This window comes from Lithobates pipiens, unplaced genomic scaffold (genome assembly GCF_037356315.1).
Source record: "Lithobates pipiens isolate NorthernLeopardFrog02 unplaced genomic scaffold, aLitPip1_a1.2 Scaffold_10, whole genome shotgun sequence".
NCBI classification, from domain to species: Eukaryota; Metazoa; Chordata; class Amphibia; order Anura; family Ranidae; genus Lithobates; species Lithobates pipiens.
In genome coordinates, this window is record NW_027507686.1 from 199711036 (window position 1) to 199730686 (window position 19651).

Consider the following 19651-nt stretch of genomic DNA (forward strand, 5'->3'; position numbering starts at 1 on the left):
AGCTTATCCCTCACAGTTAATACCTTTTGTACCACTTTCCTCTTCCAACTAAATTGTAAGCTCTCACGAATAGGGTCCTTCTAACTCTCTTGTATTAAATTGTTTTGCAACTGTACTGTCTTCTGTTTCCCTTGTAAAGTGCTGTGAAAACTGCTGACACTATAAACCTTCCATAATAATAATATTAATACTATGCTGCAGCTGCGCGCTTTACCCTGCACTTTGTGCACACTCCTAACCACTACATTCTGTGCAATACTTGCTTTTGACTTCTGCAATCTGTGGATTACAGCCCCTGATCTTTGCATTCTGTCTATTACACACTCCAGCCCTCTGCACTCTGTATATTACGCACTCCTGATCTCTCCACTTGGTATATTACACACTCCTGATGTCTCCACTTGGTATTTTACACACTCCTGACCTCTTCATCCTGTGCATTGCACACTCCAGACCTCTGCATCCTGTGCATTACATACTCCTAACCTCTTCATCCTGTGCTTTCCACACTCCTGATTTCTGCACTTTGTACGTTACACACTCCTGACCTCTTCATCCTTTGTATTTCACACTCCTGACCTCTTCACCCTGTGTGTTACACACTCCTGACCTCTGCAGTTTGTACTTTACACTCTCCTGACCTATTCATCCTGTGCATTGCACAATCCTGACATCTTCCTCTTGTGTGTTACACACTCCTAACCTCTGCACTTTGTGCGTTACACACTCCTGACCCCTTCATCCTGTGCATTACACACTCTTGACCTCTGCATCCTGTTCATTGTACACTTCTGACCTCTGCATCCTGTGCATTACCCCCCTGTACTCTTTATCCTGTTCTTTCTACAGTCCTGACTTCTGCACTTTGTATGCCACACACTCCTGAACACTTCATCCTGTGCGTTACACACTCTTGACCTCTTCATCCTGTGTGTTACACACTCCTGATCTTTGCACTTTGTGCATTACACAGCACTCAATATATTACACACTTCTGACCCCTGCATTCAATATGTTGCACACTCTTAACCCATAACAGAGTAGTTTTATTTTTATTTACTCATACTCTTTTGAGCCCCTCCCACTGTTTATTGCAATCTGTCCAGATCCACAATGCGCTGTGGTGCACTACACATGCCACATTGCTATGTTTATAGTGACCAGTATTTGCAGAGCATGTTAAATAGGGAGGTGTGATTTGTGGATGTTGCTACAAATAGGGGTGTCAGTTGCTAGGTGTGGAAAGTGTGCACAGTTAGTACAATAGTTACCCCCAGATTGCATTCGGAAAGTCTGGTAACCTTACCCTAGAACCGCTGCTTGCAACAGGGCTGAAAGGAGAACTGGGTGCTGTGAAAAGCTATGTACAGCACCCTGTACTGCGGCATCAGCCATGAACTGCATGCGTTGCATAGAGAAGAACAGGGGCCCGGTGATTATGTCACCGAGTCTAAAATAGGGTATGTAATAAAAAAAAAATGGAAACATTGTATTTAAAATGTAAATTTGCATGTTGAAAAAGCAGAGAGTTTAGTCCTCTGTTAATAATGTTTTGTTTTACATTTTCTAGGGAAGTCATAAAAGCAGACATCCAATCAAAACGCACGGTGCACAGAACCACAGGCATTTACTCTATGAGCGCTGGGCTCGCTGGGGGATGTGGTACAAGTATCAGCCTTTGGACTTAATCAGGTCTGTTTATTAAACTACATAAATATCTATATATTAAAATGTATTAATAACCCAAACTTTTTTTTTAGTTTTGGATAGAGCGGGAAAAGATTAGACTTTCTGTCTGGTAAAAAGGTTGTCACCAGGACAGGAAGTGAGGGAAAGCAGTAACTGCACGGACACAGAAAGTAAAGGCAAGCAGTAGGTGCACGAATACAGGAAGCAAGGGGAAGCAGTAGCTGCATTTACAGAGGAAGTGAAGGAAGAAAAGCAGTAGCTGCACAGAGGAAGTGAGGGAAAGCAGTAGTTGCATGGACAGAGGAAGAGAGGGAAAGCAGTAGCTGCAGGGAGACAGGAAGTGAGTGACAGCAGTAGCTGCATGGGGACAGGAAATGAAGGAAAGCAGTAGCTGCATAGACACAGGAAGTGAGGGAAAGCAATAGCTGCACGGACATAGGAAGCAAAGGAAAGTAATAGCTGCACAGACAGAGGAAGTGAGAGAAAGCAGTAGCTGCATGGAGACAGGAAGTGAGGGAAAGCAGTAGCTGCACAGAGACAGGAAGTGAGGGAATGCAGTAGCTCCGCAGACACAGGAAGTGAGGGAAAGCAGTAGCTCCACAGACACAGGAAAGTGAGGGAAAGCAGTAGCTCCACAGAGACAGGAAAGTGAGAGAAAGCAGTAGCTGCACGAACAGAGGAAGTGAGGGAAAGCAGTAGCTCCACAGACACAGGAAAGTGAGGGAAAGCAGTAGCTGCACAAACAGAGGAAGTGAGGGAAAGCAGTAGATGCATGGAGACAGGAAGTGAGGGAAAGCAGTAGCTGCATGGACACAAGAAGTGAGGGAAAGCAGTAGCTGTGCTGACACAGGAAGTGAGGGAATAATGTAGCTGCATAAACAGAGGAAGTGAGGGAAAGCAGTAGATCTGCGGACACAGGAATTGAGGGAAAGCAGTAGCTGTACGAGAGGAAGTGAGGAAAAGCAGTAGTTGCACAGAGACAAGATGTGAGGGAAAGCAGTAGCTGTGATGACACAGGAAGTGAGGGAAAGCAGTAACTGCATGGACACAGAAAGTAAAGGCAAGCAGTAGGTGCACAAATACAGGAAGCAAGGGGAAGCAGTAGCTGCATTTATACGGGAATTGAAGGAAGAAAAGCAGTAGCTGCACAGAGGAAGTGAGGGAAAGCAGTAGTTGCATGGACAGAGGAAGAGAGGGAAAGCAGTAGCTGCAGGGAGACAGTAAGTGAAGGACAGCAGTAGCTGCATGGAGACAGGAAATGAAGGAAAGCAGTAGCTGCACAGACACAGGAAATGAGGGAAAGCAATAGCTGCACAGACACAGGAAGCAAAGGAAAGTAATAGCTGCAAGGACAGAGGAAGTGAGAGAAAGCAGTAGCTGCATGGAGACAGGAATTGAGGGAAAGCAGCAGCTGCACAGAGACAGGAAGTGAGGGAATGCAGTAGCTCTGCAGACACAGGAAGTGAGGGAAAGCAGTAGCTCTACAGACACAGGAAAGTGAGGAAAAGCAGTAGCTGCCCGAACAGAGGAAGTGAGGGAAAGCAGTAGCTCCACAGACACAGGAAAGTGAGGGAAGCCAGTAGCTGCATTAACAGAGGAAGTGAGGGAAAGCAGTAGATGCATGGAGACAGGAAGTGAGGGAAAGCAGTAGCTGCATGGACACAAGAAGTGAGGGAAAGCAGTAGCTGTGCTGACACAGGAAGTGAGGGAATAATGTAGCTGCATAAACAGAGGAAGTGAGGGAAAGCAGTAGCTCTGTGGACACAGGAATTGAGGGAAAGCAGTAGCTGTACGAGAGGAAGTGAGGAAAAGCAGTAGTTGCACAGAGACAAGACATGAGGGAAAGCAGTAGCTGTGAGGACACAGGAAGTGAGGCAAAGCAGTAGCTGTGCAAACACAGGAAGTGAGAGAAAGCAGTAGCTGCACGAACAGAGGAAGTCAGGGAAAGCAGTAGATGTACAGACACAGGAAGTAAGGGAAAGCAGTAGCTGTGTGGAAACAGTTGCATAACTAACAAAAACACAGACAGAAGTAAAAATGCTTTTTAAGGTTAATTTAGGAGAATGCTAGAATCTCTGTCAGTGTTTATTGTTGTCTGTTTCTCTGTTGCAGGTTTTCCTCACTTCCAATCTGGTAAAAAGAAAGTGAGGGAAATCTCTGTAACAGAGTCCCAGATAGCAGTAATCTTCAATAGGTGTTTTAACCTTTCCTATTCTGTCCAAAACTGAAGTGCAAATCACAGGTGATCTCTGTGATAAAGATTGTATGGCTGAATTTGCGGCAAACTCACACAGGACCCTGCCCGCAGCCGAATCGGATCACATGGTTGTTCACACCCATGCGATCTTACTCCTGTCCAAGTTTGCAGTTCACACTGCGATATGCGTACTGAATTTGGGGTGCCATTAACTTTTAATTGACACTCACAGCCATTCGCATACAGCAGTGTGAACTGCTTCCGGGAAACATGCAAAGCGGGAACCCACAGTGGATTCACAGGGTTCCCGCATCGCAGCAGTGTGAACCGGCCCTTAATCATTTTCTGTGTTTGATGTGATTGTAGCCATATTAGGCCCCAATCAGAGACAAGCTGCCTTTGTTTTGGCTTCTGCCTCCACCCTAAGCTGCGTATAGACAGGCTATGGAAGTGGAAGCAGATGCAGCAGCAGTACAAACACAGCCACATGTTGAAACCAACTGCTTCCCCTTATGTTGCAAAGTCAGTGTCCGGGGGTGCAGACATGGCAAAAATGATCCCTGCTGTGGGCATTAGGCAGTATTGCCTGCTGAATGCGACCTATTCTAATGAATGGGGGTGCCCTGGGATCACCCTGCAACCGCATGCACCTGGTTGCGGCGCAGTAGTGCTGGGTTCAAAGTGTTAAAGCGAACACCGAAAAGGTGATATAATGCATCCTCACCACCTGTCAGATGTTCTCTGAAGAGTTATCCGAACACTGATCCCTCTTCAGAGAGCAACGCTAGTATAAACAAGGCCTAATGCCTTGTATACATGATCAGAATTCTCGCCGGAAAAAGCTCTGATGGTTTTCCAGACAGAATTCCAACGGAATTCCACTCAAGCTGTGTCTTGCCTACACACAGTCACACCAAATTCCGATTGTTTAGAACGCGGTGACGTACAACACATACGACGGGACTAGAAAAAGGAAGTTCAATAGCCAGTAGCTAATAGCTTCCATCTCGTAGTTGAATCTGAGCATGCGTGATTTTTGGCGTGTCGGAATTGCCTACACACAATCGGAATTTCCGATAGAAAGTTTTTGCGTCAAGAAAATTGAAAAGATGCTGTCAATTTTTGGCTACGGAAATTCGGACAGCTAAATTCCGATGGAGCATACACATGGTCGCATTTTCTGATGAAAAGCTCTCATCAGTATTTTTCTGGCCGGAATTCCGATCGTGTGTACGCGGCATTACAGTTACATTTTCAGGACAAGCTTTCAACTTGTTTCCCTTCTTATAGGATACAATGCAACACATTTTGTTTTGACTGCTCATTATTGATTTATTTTGTGTTTACCCTGATGGAGGATTGTTGGCCACTGAAACATATTGGGGGTTATTTATGAAAAGGAAAAAACACTTTGCACTGCAAGTGCACTTGAAAGTGAATTTAAAGTGCACTTTGGAAGTGCAGTCCTGTAAATCTGAGGGCTACATCTGAAATGAGGAGAAGCGCTACTAATTTTATCATCCAATCATGCACAAGTTAAAATGCTGTTTTTTATTTTCCTTGCATGTCCCCCTCCAATCTACAGCGACTGCACTTCCAAGTGCACTTGTAGTGAAAAGTGGATTTGCCTTTAGTAAATAACCCCCATTGGCTATTTTTTTTATCCCCCATTGGCTATTTTTTTATCCCCCATGCTGTCACAACGTTGTCTACAATAAACAATAATGGACTCATAAGACAACCATCATGCTCTCTTTCAGTCGATTTAGTTTGTTTTACTATTGTGACAGGTTTCATGTAATGGCATAAAACAAATGTGGTGGAAGGCCCCAATCATACTTGCGAACAGGGCAGTTTGTGATGACCTCAGCAGGGATCCTTGTCAATAGGTTCTGGCAGGAAGCCCCTTTGAAAGCAATGGGAGCCTAACAGCTCCCGCTGCTATTTTCATGTAATGGGTCATGCAGGATTTACCTGCTGATGATCGGCCTTGGACGCAGACAATCCACAGGTAATCACTGCATGACCGTGAATAGCTGCAGATGTTGTCATGCTCCCATTGCTTTCAATAGGACTTCTCACCCGCACCTGTTTACATCGATCCCCTACAGAGTTAAATGCAAATGATCCCATTTGCAGGTGTGATTGAGCCCTAAGGCTGGCTATGCATGGAGCAAAATTTCTTTCCTGCGACCACAGTCAGTGTTGATGATGGAATCCCTCCTGCGATAGCAGCTGCTAGAAATAATCTGGTTGTACCTAGACTGCCCATTAATGGTACGAATCTATGGTCGACCTTAGGCTATTAGTTGTATGAATCAGATTTTTTGCTTCGTAGTAAGGCAAAAGTCTTGTTTTAAGATGCTTTTGTTCTATTGCACATCATTACACTTGCACAATGTATCACAGCTTACTTTGCTCTGAAAGGCAATGCACCCAACTGATATTTGAGTTAGATTGGGCTAGATTAGTTAGTTGAGTAAATCCAACCTTTTGGTGGCACAATCAGTGATAAATCATTTTTGCCATCTCAACAGCAAGTCTTATACCGCGTACACACGATCAGAATTTTCGACGGGAAATGTTCTATGTGAGCTTGTTGTTGGAAAGTCCGACCGCATGTATGCTCCATCGAACATTTCCCGTTGGAATTTCCACACACAAATGTTTGAGAGTAGGTTTTCAAATTTTCCAACAACAAAACTTGTCAGAAAGACTGATCGTGTGTACACAAGCCCATCGCACAAAAGTCCACGCATGCTCTGAATCAAGCAGAAGGAGCCGCACTGGCTATTAAACGTCCTTTTTCTAGGCTCGTCATACGTGTTGTACATCACTGTGCTCTTGACGTTCGGAATTTCCAACAACATTTGTGCGACCGTATGAATGCAAGACAAGTTTGAGCAAACATCCTTTGGAAAAAAATCCACGGTTTTGTTGTCGGAAAATCCTAAACGTGTGTACGGGGCATTACTCTTCCTGCTACGGCATACCAAAAATCACTGTATTCTCCATAATGTAGAAGACTACTGCATCACCCTATCGTAAAGAAGAGTTTAAGCAGCCATAACTTAATATTAGGTACATGTAAGCTTTCAGAACTCTCAATGTCTCCAGTGTCTCTGACCCTTGTAATGTGATCAGTGTGATTTATTGCACAGGAGATACTTCGGTGAGAAGATTGGATTGTACTTTGCATGGCTGGGCTGGTACACAGGGATGCTGATCCCTGCCGCACTTGTCGGGCTGTTTGTCTTCCTTTATGGATTATTTACCATGGACTCCAGCCAAGTAAGGTAAGGCCTGCCAGCACTTCCCACTGCAAGTTTAAAGCTACTTTGTGGGAAGCTCTGCCATGAGAAATCGGAGTACAGAATACAGTACAATGTCATGACTATGTTATTAAATATGGCTTGTTACCTGCTATACCAATAACCTCAGCCTTTTAATGACCACACCATGCAGAATTGGAGTAAATTGGCCATAGCAGCCATTTTATTAACTAATATAAATATAAATATAAATATCCAATAATTAACATATTAATAACATATCAAAACATAACATCCCGTTTATTAAAGAAAGGAGCCCAAGGTCCCAATAGCCATGAAACCAAAACCGTACCTGCTAGTCACTTCTAAGGCCTCCAGTTGCAAAAATCACCGGCTAAGAGACAACTCACAGGTATCCATACACCAACTGGGAGCCGTACCTCAGACGGCTCCCTACACCATACCTTTTTGTGCCCATATGACCTAAAAGGACCTGGCACCCTGCCAATTGCCACAATCGGCTCCCCCGGACACTCAAGTCCACAAAACACGAAATACCCACCAAATGTAGGGCGAGAGAGTGGGAAGTTCTTCATTCTGACTGGAGACCACCCCCTTGTTACATCCCCTAATCACTTCCCCTAAAGCTCCACCCAGTCCCCATACAACTTTGAACAGCCCTAGATAATTCCCCTAAAACGCCCCTTGCAATTAACTCCCTGTGTCCCAAGCCCCTTTAACCTCTTTCATGCCAGCCCTCCAATTGTTACCTTGGGGTTCTACTCCAGGCCTCTCTATAATGGCTAAGAGACCAGGAAAGGATGGAAACAGAAATATCAGGATATTTATTTATGGCTTAAGACATGTTAATAATGAAGTATCAATACTACTTTTTGTGTACATGGAATAGTAAATTCCATGTACGCAAAAATAATTATTGTATGCACTTGCTTTTCTTTACCATTACCCTTACTTCGGAGCAGCTTTTCTCAACATTTTTCACACTAAAGAACCCCTGGAATGACTTTCCAGTCTAAGAGAACCCCTGCCAGTAATGTAGATTTTTGTACTATTGTACTATACTTACAGCTCACAGTACATAATGTAAGTGTGATGGTCACTGGGAAGACTGCACTTTACATTTGTGGTCATTGGGAAGAATTCCTCCTTACAATTAGCTAAAAAGATCATTGATGTTAGTGGTTACTTATCCTAATCCCCATACACACTAGCAGATTTTCTGCTGATTTTTGTCTTCAGATTTACCAAAACCATGTAGCGCAAGGGCTTGCCTGAATGCATACAAATTGAAACTTCTAAGGTTTAACCTCATATTATATGGTTTTGGAAAATCTGAAGGAAAAATACTGCAGAAAATCTGATAGTGTTTATGGGGCTTAAGAGTCAGAAATTGCTAATTTCTCAAGGAACCCCTCGAAAATTCTAGACTTTCCATGTTAATTTAGCACTACTCCTTTAGGAGCCACAGGATTGTTGTTCAGGTCTTCCCAAACGTCTGCCCTACAGCCAGACACTCAACAGACTAATTTACTATTTCTTTAAGGTCCAGTCTAGGGGTTTTTTATTTTATTTTTTATTTTTTGGATATGTTATATTGAGGGAAGTTTTGGGATATTCCAAAGATAAGAACTATGTGCAACTTGAGGTCTTGGTATTTCTTTCTGAGCAAGCTATAATGAAGACTTGTTTTGAAACAGACAGTAAACTTTAGCTTAAGTAGTAGTAAGAGCCACAAGGGCAAAGTCTCTTTAGGTAGGAGATTATCTGAACAGAGCTCTTCAGGACACCAGCTGGTGTCTCCTTTAACAGACCCATAGCTGACTATAAGGCAAAGAGGGGTAGCTAAAGCACAAGATCTTTCAGTGTCTGTATTAACAAGGCCCAAGGACAGATGGAGCCTCCTTCCAATCTTCCATGTGTCACCCTCCAGTGATACCAGACAGATCTTTGGCAGACAGCTATCACAAGTTAGGTCCTTCTTAGCACCTGGGTCTCAGCATTACTCCCCTCAGGTCCCCCACCTGAGGCCTCACCAACAGCAGCTACTGCCTGGGAGGGCAGCGCGGGCTTTAGACTAGACTCATCACCTCTGGGAAAAGACCCAAAGCTCTGTGTGCTCCCAGAATGAATACAGTCTCCCAGCATGCCATCAGTGCCTGCCTCTCTGGGACAGGCTGTGGCTGCATCCATATTTCTGCTGCCATCTGCATAACTCCACACCTATCACCCAGTCACTTCTCAAGTTACCAGGATACAGAAGGAGCTATCCAGCAGACTGGCAGCATCAGAGAACACAGAGCAGACCTAACTAAACAATCACAGCTCACTGAGTACAGTGAGCCAAACTAGGCTTTTACCTTACCCACTTACCCAAAATTACAGCCACACTGATTACAGTGTGGCAACTACATGTTTTCATTACAAAACACACACTAACACTTATCAAACTATCCTAGCACCTACCTAGGAGAGTGCTACATCAATAATGAAGTATCAGTACGTCTATGTGTGTACAGGAAATATACACTTTTTCACACAGGGCCATGATGGTTTGGATTTTTTTTCACCTTTAATAATAAACACCTTCATTTACAAATTGCATTTTGTGTTTACTTGAGTTGTCCTTGACTATTGTTTAAATTGGTTTGATGTTCCGAAACACTTAAGTGTGACAAACATGCAAAGGAACAGGAAATGAGGAAGGGGCAAATACTTTTTCACACCACTGTATCAGTGGCGGCCCGTCCATTAGGGGTGAATTGGTTCCCCCCCCATCCATGCGTCCGGCCCTCCGATCTACATGCCGGGCACCAGATGTATGGATTCCAATGGGGGGGGTGATTTTTTTTGGAGCACATGATTAGAACCAGAGGCCAATAGAGGGGGGCTTTTGTGCTGTCCGCGACTCGACCGGAGGCGGGGTTGGGTTTTGGGGGGTTGGCGATGGGTGGACTTTTTGCCCCCCGCAAAAAAACACCAGCCGCCACTGGAATATATGTACTTGCTTAGTTTTTGCCATTACCCTTAAGGCAGGAGAGCTTTTCTCAACCCTTTTAACACTGAGGAACCTCTGAAATTACTTTCCATTCTCAGGAAACCCCTGCTAGTAATGACTAGATCTGCATCTTATAAGTACATAACTATGATGGTCAATGGGAAAAATGATCCTTACATTTGTGGTAATTGGGAAGAATTACCCCCTTACAGATAGCTGAAAAGATCAGGATTTCATTTGATGGATCCATAAATGTATATAAGGTGGCACCTTCATCTGTGAATATTTTACAGCTATCAACTGAGGCATGTGAATCTGTGTGTACAAGTACATTTCTATATAGATGGTCCGTAGGCCTTTTTTTTAGACCGTGGAGAGATGCCCTGTATATGAAATCATACAAAAAGTGAAATATTATTATTAAGCATTCTCTGTTGAGAAGGGGGTAGTATAAATAGTGAGTGGGAGGCGCAATCCCCTAAAGATATATATATAAAAAGTGAAATATGGCATGACCAATATACATCATACAGTATGATGAGATTAAAGGGTAACTCCACTTTCCTGGGAGATAAATTAGCAAATAAAAAAAAAATATATATAATGTATACAATTGCAACTCAAGTCATATTGTATTCGAATGCCATTAAACATTACCTATCCTTTTCAATCTGCAGCACTGTTATTTTCTGTAAAATGCAATATATAACTATGCACAGAATGCCGCCTGAAAATTCACTGCACTGATTTTCCCAGTCTGCACTAAGATACAAATCAGATTTTTGGCATCCCCTGCAACAAAAATGTAATTTTTGCTGAGATAGTCCCAAACAGAAATCATTTCTAAAGGGATGCAGACCTTGCCAATTTCCTTATTAGAGCCCTGTAGGTGCAGCAGCCAATTGAATAATTTAAAACCCCTCCCATACAGATTCATTCTGCCCATGGACACAGACAAACAAACAGCTATTCCTTCAGAATAACAAAAGGTAGGAATCTGCAGCAAAGTTTGTTAAAATTCTGGCAATGTACCTTGATCTCACAGAGGGGGAATGTTTTTTTTCTCAACAATAGTGCAGTCACTCTTTAAGCATACACTTCTATTGATTGATTGATTACTCTTTAACCACGTCCCGACCAGCGCACGACGATGTATGTCGACAGAATGGCACGGGCAGGCATATTGGCGTACAGGTATGTCCAATATTCAATGCCGCCCTGCCATCGGGAGCGCGCCGGCGGCGGCGCACTCCCACGCTGGTCGGGACCATCGTGAGTCCGGTCGCGGGACCCGCGGACTCGATCACCGCCGGCATCCCCGCGATCGTCTCACGGAGCGGCCGAATGGAGGAAATGCTGTGTAAACAACATTTCTCCATTCTGCCTAGCAACTAGTGACGCTGATCTCTGCTCCATGTGATTGGAGCAGAGATCAGTGTTCACTAAATGAAAGCCCAACCCCCCCACAGTTAGTAACACACCCCTAGTTACACTTAACCCCTACACTGCCACCCACTGGTTAACCCCTTCACTGCCAGTGTCATTTACACAGGAATCACTGCATTTATATAGCAGTGATTACTGTATAAATGCCAATGGTCCCAAAAATGTGTCAAAAATGTCCGATGGGTCCCCCACAATGTCGCAGTCACAATAAAAATCGCTGATCGCCGCCATTACTAGTAAAAAAAAAAATAATAAAAAATTATTAATAAAAATGCTATAAAACTATCCCTATTTTGTAAACGCTATAACTTTTGCGCAAACCAATCAATAATCGCTTATTGCGATTTTTTTACCAAAAATATGTAGAAGAATACGTATCGGCCTAAACTGAGGGAAAAAAATGTTTTTTTATATATTTTTGGGGGATATTTATTATAACAAAAAGTAAAAAATAATGCGTTTTTTTCAAAATTATCGCTCTATTTTTGGTTATAGCGCAAAAAATAAAAACCGCAGGGGTGATCAAATACCACCAAAAGAAAGCTCTATTTGTGGGAAAAAAAGGACGTCAATTTTGTTTGGGAGCCACGTCGCACGACCGCGCAATTGTCAGTTAAAGCGACACAGTGCCGAATCGCAAAAAGGGGTCTGGTCTTTGACCAGCAAATTGGTCCGGTCTGCAAGTGGTTAAGCATGCAAATCTGTCAACGAACTGCTACAGTCCAGATGAGGTCCTGTAGGCCAACATGAATTGCTTTTGTGTTTTTTACTATCATGGTTATCGCTGATACAAGAAAAGCATTTCTCTTTGTAATATGAACTATTATGGAATGTGGAAAATCGACATAGTTCCAGGAAGTTACAAACAATGGCTATCTGGGTTTTGTTATAGCCAATATCATCTTTGTTTGCTCTTGCATTTATATTAGGTGCCTCATATGGGCGGACATGGACTAAACACACAGGAAAGCATATTAGTGCTAATATGAGAGCCAATATACAAATTGTCCAGTTTGAATTTAGAATCATTTAAGAAAATATGGTTGGTCAGCTTCAAGGGACACAGGAATATTCTTTAAAGTATTTAAACTACAGTAATTGGTAGATCTGTGACTATGATCTTTTTGTTCTTTTTGATCAAGTAGTCTTTTGATGTGATATTGTTGCACAATTAAAATGTTTGTATAAAAATTCTAGGTATGGATATTGTTACATTCATCCAGCTTGGACTGATGTAACTATGCATATACCATACCTGGCTGGCGGACCCCGGAAATCACTGTAGTAGCCACCACTATTATAGTGATCTCCACTGGCTATGAGGTTCCATTCTGAGATATGTTTGTATTTTGTAAATGATTGCAAAGCATCTCTGATCAGATGAGGTGGAGAGATGGGTCAATGACATCATCACCTCCACCTCATCCAATCAGAGAATGCTTTACCTTCATTAAGAAATGCAAAGCATTCTCTGAATGACATCTGTACTGAGAAACCAACCTTTGTTCAGTAGGCAGCAGGGCAGTCGCTTGGCATGGAACCCAGAAGTAAGTGAAGATCACTGGAGTAGCGGTGCCTACTACAGGGGTTTCCAGCTTCTAGATGTATCGGTCAGGTAAGGTAAGGGACATTGGTCCAAGGTGGACCAATTAAACTATGTAAAAATATACCAAGTCTGGAATTCTTCTTTAATGATTTTATTAAGGGGCCCCATTACACAGTGTGGTGGCCCTGATATTGTATGTACGCATATACATGAGTTAAAAACCTAATGAATCCTCTCTAATATGAACATATGCAGTTAACTGCAGAGGCAACATTCATATTTGTTTGCCCTTGGTGCCAATGACGTATCCAGTGTCCTGACATAACCTGAATGCCTGATTTTGGCATTTAGGCCTTATGCACAATGCTTATGGGCTTTTAAATGTATGCCCCAGACATGCTGGATTTTTTTCTGCCAGAACTTGGCAAAATAAAAAGGCTTCTAATATTGTATCTATGTACATGCATTTACGCTCATATGGCATTGAGCACAAATACATTCTACTGGCCAGAATATAAATTTATTCTGTCTATTGGAATACATTTGTGTGCATGTACACCATGCTCATAAGTGCTGCACTTTTATTTTTTATGCCTCTAAGCGTTGCTTTTAAAAATTGATCTAAACACGCAAGGTGCATGGCCACATAAGCTTACATAGAATTGTGTTTAGAGGCATAAAAAAAAAAAAGCCAGACACCTCTAACAGTGGCACGTTTTCTGCCCCATGTGTATGAGACCTTACATGCATGAGCTCATAATTAACTCATAGTCAGTAAAAATCATTTTACTTTGAGAAATTAACTGCTTATGTATTTGTGTTTCTCTGTAAGTAAAGAGATCTGCGAGGCAAATGAGACCATCATGTGCCCTATGTGTGAGAAGAACTGCACCCTACAGAGACTGAATGAGAGCTGCATATATGCCAAGGTATGATCTGTGTCCTTATAATTATACTTTTTTTTTGAACCACGGTGGTGTGCAAAAGCTAAATACTTAGGTGTACCAAAAAAGTGCATGTGAAAAAAATACACAAAAAACTGCACTTAAGGGTATTTCTCTAGTTCACCTACTGAAGAAGTAGGACTCTACCCATGGGGTGCTTCTGATAGGGGCAATGCTCAACATGGTCCACCTAGCCAAACAGCTTGGCGGATCTCTCTCCTCATGGTCAACTGAAGCCAACCACTGAGTACTAGGTGAGGGGCTATCCTGAAGACAGACAAGCCCCCAGTTCAGAGGAGGTAGGAATGTGGCCACACATTCTCACCCTAGAGTCCATCTAAGTGAGAAAAAGAAACAGACAAAAGCACAAAATGATTTTAAAAAAATCTGAGAAAAATACATTAAATAAATAGTGTCAGTGCATGTGCATTGGCTAGGCCTTGTGGCCTGAAAGCAAGAGTTGCCCCAGATATAGCCAAAAGGCCTATCCCTATCTGTGCAGAAAAAAAGCATTAGATGATGTGGCTTTGTGCTCATTCTCAGGGCAAGTTTTACAGGCCCATGTGATACTAAGAGCACCACTGGGGCAACTAACTCCCAGGGGTCACTGACACCATAGGCTCTCTGCCTTCCCAACCCATGGCCAACCCATTCAAATCAGTCCTCCTGGGGGAATTACTCCCATGCCCCACATCCCATGAACGCCATGGTTTCTGTTCCAGCTGTACCAACCTTCAGAGCTTCTATCATACCAGTAGAGATACTGTACAGCCAAAAGGCCATAATAGTGGCTTGGCACTCCCACTGGACATTGATAAGAACAGATAATAAATGTAACAAACATCCATTATATCATGTCCACTTGTATATTGTATTATAATTTAGCCTATAAAAGCGGCACTATGGGAGAAAGATTACACATTTTCACCCACCATTTTATATAGCCGTGTCTGCAAGATACCATTAATGAGTAGGAAGTGCTTGAATGTCTTGTTGGAACAAGAACGTAAAAAGACAATTTTACTGAATGTACAGAAAGATATTTAAACACAGAATAATGGATATTATAGGTAAATTATTAAGAAAGGTTTGCAGTTTGGCTCAAACACCATTGGCTGGTCATGGTTTCATTTACTTGAATAATGGGAATTTGCATGGGGTGAGGTAAAGTGATCTGGGTGATAATTAAAAATGTTAAAAGAAAATATAACAAGAAATTTGTTTCCCTTGGCTTTTTCCAAATTAAAGTTCCGTTCCTGCTCGCAATTTTGTGTGGGCAATTTCCACGCAATTTCGAGTGTCACACAAAAGGCAGCCATTCTCTTCAACGGACTGCCCTATGCGCATTTGTTGCCATAAAGAAGCTCATATTCCTTATTGGCGACAAGCTTCACACAATTTTTAAAGGTATGTTTTGTCGCAATTCTGTTGCATGATAATCACGGCAAAATCACGCCACATTTGGGGTGCCATTTAAAATTAATGGCAACCGAACACGTAATGTGAATTTTTCAGGGATTGCCACATGATTTGGAATTGTTGGCAGAATCATGACAATTCTGCCCACAATTCCAAATCGCCATGTGTGAATGGGGCCTCATGGTGAAGCGGTAAGAAGCTTCTATGCTGTGTTATACTGTCATTGTTATTTGTCTTTGCTGACATTTCAGCAATACGTCTCAGTAAGGTAACAATTTTCTTATTTGGGTCCTCAGATGACAACGTTTAGGAATCTCTGCTTTAACTGATTCAAATTTGCATACAGCTATCACCTACAACATCCAGAACAATGATGGTACAGCTGGATAAATCCCATTGAAGCTGTTCTAGTGAGCCCATTAGCGGCAGCGTAGGCGTCTGATTACAGCACCTTTCCCATCTTCCATCCCTTGTTACAAATTTATGATGACTACATGAATTTGTAAAGATTGTTAAATCTTGAAAGCTATTAAATGGATAATTAAGAATTGTGCTTTGTTAATAGACTTGCTGACATCATTTACCTAACCCTAGAAACCAGGAAGCAACTGAAGAATTGTAAAAAAAATTCTAAAACAAGTAAATATCATAGATTCTAAACTCTAAGGCTAGCAGCATAAGGATTAAAAATAGTCAGTGTTGATTAAGAGGGCGAAGTTCCACTTCCTCTGCAATGTGTAGATTAACCTTTTGTAATAAAGAAAAATAGAACCATCAAGATCTTCTTGTTTTGCCATACACGCAGCGGTCATTTATTGTATACCACTTCATGATTTCTCACCCTACCCGATTATGTGAAACAGTATGTACTATGTATTTGATGCATGCTCTGCATACTTAAGTTAAAAGAGAAGTTTGGGAATTGAAAACAAAAACAAAGAGTTATACTCACCTAGGTGAATGCAGAATTGATCCATGCTGCATCTGTCCACCACCGCCTCTAGTCTTCAGTAGGGATGAGCTTCGTATTCGAGTCGAACATCGGCTGTTCGCCCGTTGTGTTCTGTGTACCTTCAACACAGTATACACCGATTGTTATCGGCCGATTTTTCGTTCTTCTGTAGTGGTTGTTGTCTGTGTGCCCTGACCGCAGTATACACCGCTATATTCACCTATATAGCTAGCGATATATCTATCTTTTATAATAGAGCTTGCAGTCAGTGTTAGGCACTTGTGTGTGCTGTCTGCGTGCTCAGAACCCAGTACACACCGCTATATCCACCTATATAGCAAATGATCTTGCTCGTTTTAAATAGAGCTTGCAGTCAGCGGTAGGAGCTTGTGTGTGCTGTCTGCGTGTTCTGAACCCAGTACACACCACTATATCCACCTATATAGCAAACTATCTTGCTCGTTTTAAATAGAGCTTGCAGTCAGAGGTAGGAGCTTGTTCGTGCTGTCTGCGTGGTCTGAACCCAGTATACACCGCTATATCCACCTATATAGCAAACTATCTTGCTCGTTTTAAATAGAGCTTGCAGTCAGCGGTAGGAGCTTGTGCGTGCTGTCTGCGTGCTCTGAACCCAGTACACACCACTATATCCACCTATATAGCAAACTATCTTGCTCGTTTTAAATAGAGCTTGCAGTCAGCGGTAGGAGCTTGTGCGTGCTGTCTGCGTGCTCTGAACCCAGTACACACCGCTATATCCACCTATATAGCAAACTATCTTGCTCGTTTTAATCCACCTACATAGCTCCTCTCTATTTGAGCCATCTGACATCTGCAGGAGTTATTGGAAGTTGTGTGTGCCTCCAGCACAATATACACTACCGAATTGCTGTTTTTCCCAACTCTCTTCAGGCCATTACCATGTCTGGAAGGCCAGCAAGGAGAGGCAGACAGGCACGAGCCAATAAAAGAGGGCAAGCAAGCTCTCTGTCTAGAGACAACAGTGCTGGTCGTGGACGCGGTTCATCGTCATCATCAGCACGTGGCCATGGGACACGCTTGTCCTTCTTTTCGGCAGCTGGACATGTTGAGCCGCAACATGCCAACGACTTGGTAGAGTGGATGACCAAGCCCTCTTCATCCTCCTCATCCTCTCTCACCCAGTCTCAGGGTACTAGCAAAGCAGCTGCCAACGCATCGTCTTCCCTCCTCTCAATGTCATCATCAGTGACTCCTTCCCTAGACCCACCACGTCCTCCTGAGGAGTCTCCTGAACTCTTTGAGCACAGTGTTGGGTACATGCTCCAGGAGGATACCCAGTGTTTTGTAGGCTCTGATGATGATACTCAACTAGAGGAAGGCAGTAGCGTGAATGCAGAGAGAGGAGATGCTCCAGAAGGACAGCAATCTGGCAGTCATGTTCCACAAGCTGCAGCATACTGTCAGGTTTTCTCCAGCGATGAAGTGGGAGGGGATGATGAGGGCACTGACTCCACGTGGGTGCCTGGTAGGAGGGAGGAGGAGGAGGCACAAGTCCAACGAGGCAGGATGCCCTCCGGGGGCCAGCTTAGGGGCAGCACACCGACTGAATCACACCGCAGAGCTCCGCCTGTGTAGGGCTCTGCCTCTGCGCATTATTCTAAAAGTTCTTTGGTGTGGGCCTTTTTTGAGACGAGTGCATCAGATCGCACTGCTGCTATTTGCAACATATGTCTCAAGCGTATCTTGCGTGGCCAAAACATCAGCCGCTTGGGCACCACATGCTTGACCAGACATATGTTGACCTGCCATGCAGCTCGTTGGCAAGCGTACCTCAAAGACCCAAACCAAAGAACAAAGCGAACCTCTCCTTGCTCCTCATCAGCTGGCATCTCCAACCCCACTAGACCTTCAGTCCTCTCTGAAACCTGCTCTGAGAGGAATGAAGGTGTAGAATTAGGTGTGTCACAGTCAAGTGCTTCCGGGCACTCTGCTAGCAGTACACCCACGTCCGATTATAGCAGGAAAATGTCCCTGCCCCAGCTGCTGGACCGGCGAAAGAAGTTCACTCCCAGCCATCCACATGCCCAGCGGTTGAATGCTAGCTTGGCTAAATTGCTAGCACTTCAACTGCTGCCTTTTCAGTTGGTAGACTCGGCCCCCTTCCGTGAGTTTGTACAATGTGCGGTTCCTCAGTGGCAGGTCCCCAAACGCCACTCTCTCTCACAGAAGGCGATTCCGGCTCTCTACCGGCATGTGGAAGGCAATGTCCTTGCCTCGCTGGACAGGGCGGTCAGCGGTAAGGTGCATATTACCGCTGACTCATGGTCCAGCAGGCATGGACAGGGACGTTACCTGTCTTTCACGGCCCATTGGGTCACTCTTCTGGCAGCTGGGAAGGATGCAGGACAAGGTGCAGTAGTGTTGGAGGTTGTTCCGCCACCACGCCTCCAAAATGCTACTATTGGTTGTGACACACCTCTCTCCTCCACCCCCTCCTCTTCTTCCTCCATGGCCTCTTCCAGTGCTCTGTCCTCAGAACCAGCGGTGCTCCGTAGGCGTTCCAGGGGCTACGCAAGTACGCAAGCAAAACGATGCCATGCCGTGCTTGTGCTGGTTTGTTTGGGGGACAGGAGCCACACTGGGGCGGATGTTTTGTCAGCTCTGCAGGGGCAGGCCGAGAGGTGGTTGACGCCACGCCAGCTTAAGCCAGGAATGGTGGTTTGCGACAATGGCACCAACCTCCTCTCTGCCCTCTGACAGGGACAACTGACCCATGTGCCCTGTGTAGCTCACGTCCTTAACCTGGTGGTGCAGCGGTTCTTGGGCAGGTACCCGGGCTTACAGGATGTCCTGAAGCAGGCCAGGAAAGTCTGTGTGCATTTCCGCCGATCATTTAATGCCTGTGCTCAGCTGGCTGAGCTCCAAAAGGAGCTGAACCTGCCCAAGAACCGCCTTATATGTGACATACCCACCAGGTGGAACTCAACGTTGGCCATGCTGCAGCGGCTACACATGCAGCAGAGGGCCATCAATGAGTACCTGTGCGACTACGGCACCAGGACAGGGTCAGGGGAGCTTGGTTTTTTCTCACCATGCCAGTGGGGCATGATCAGGGATGCATGCACTGTCCTGTCACCATTTGAGGAGGCCACAAGGATGGTGAGCAGTGACAGTGCATGCATCAGTGA

General features: G+C 44.0%; 1 protein-coding gene across 1 annotated transcript in view; it reads left to right on the forward strand.

Moving 5' to 3' along the window:
- Positions 1-19651, forward strand: part of ANO3 (anoctamin 3) — a 371821-nt gene that overhangs the window by 167816 nt on the left and 184354 nt on the right. The window contains exons 10-12 of the mRNA XM_077460837.1: positions 1571-1692; positions 7048-7182; positions 13999-14095. Of these exons, the coding sequence (XP_077316963.1) occupies positions 1571-1692; positions 7048-7182; positions 13999-14095 (354 nt within the window). The remainder of the gene's footprint in view (positions 1-1570; positions 1693-7047; positions 7183-13998; positions 14096-19651) is intronic.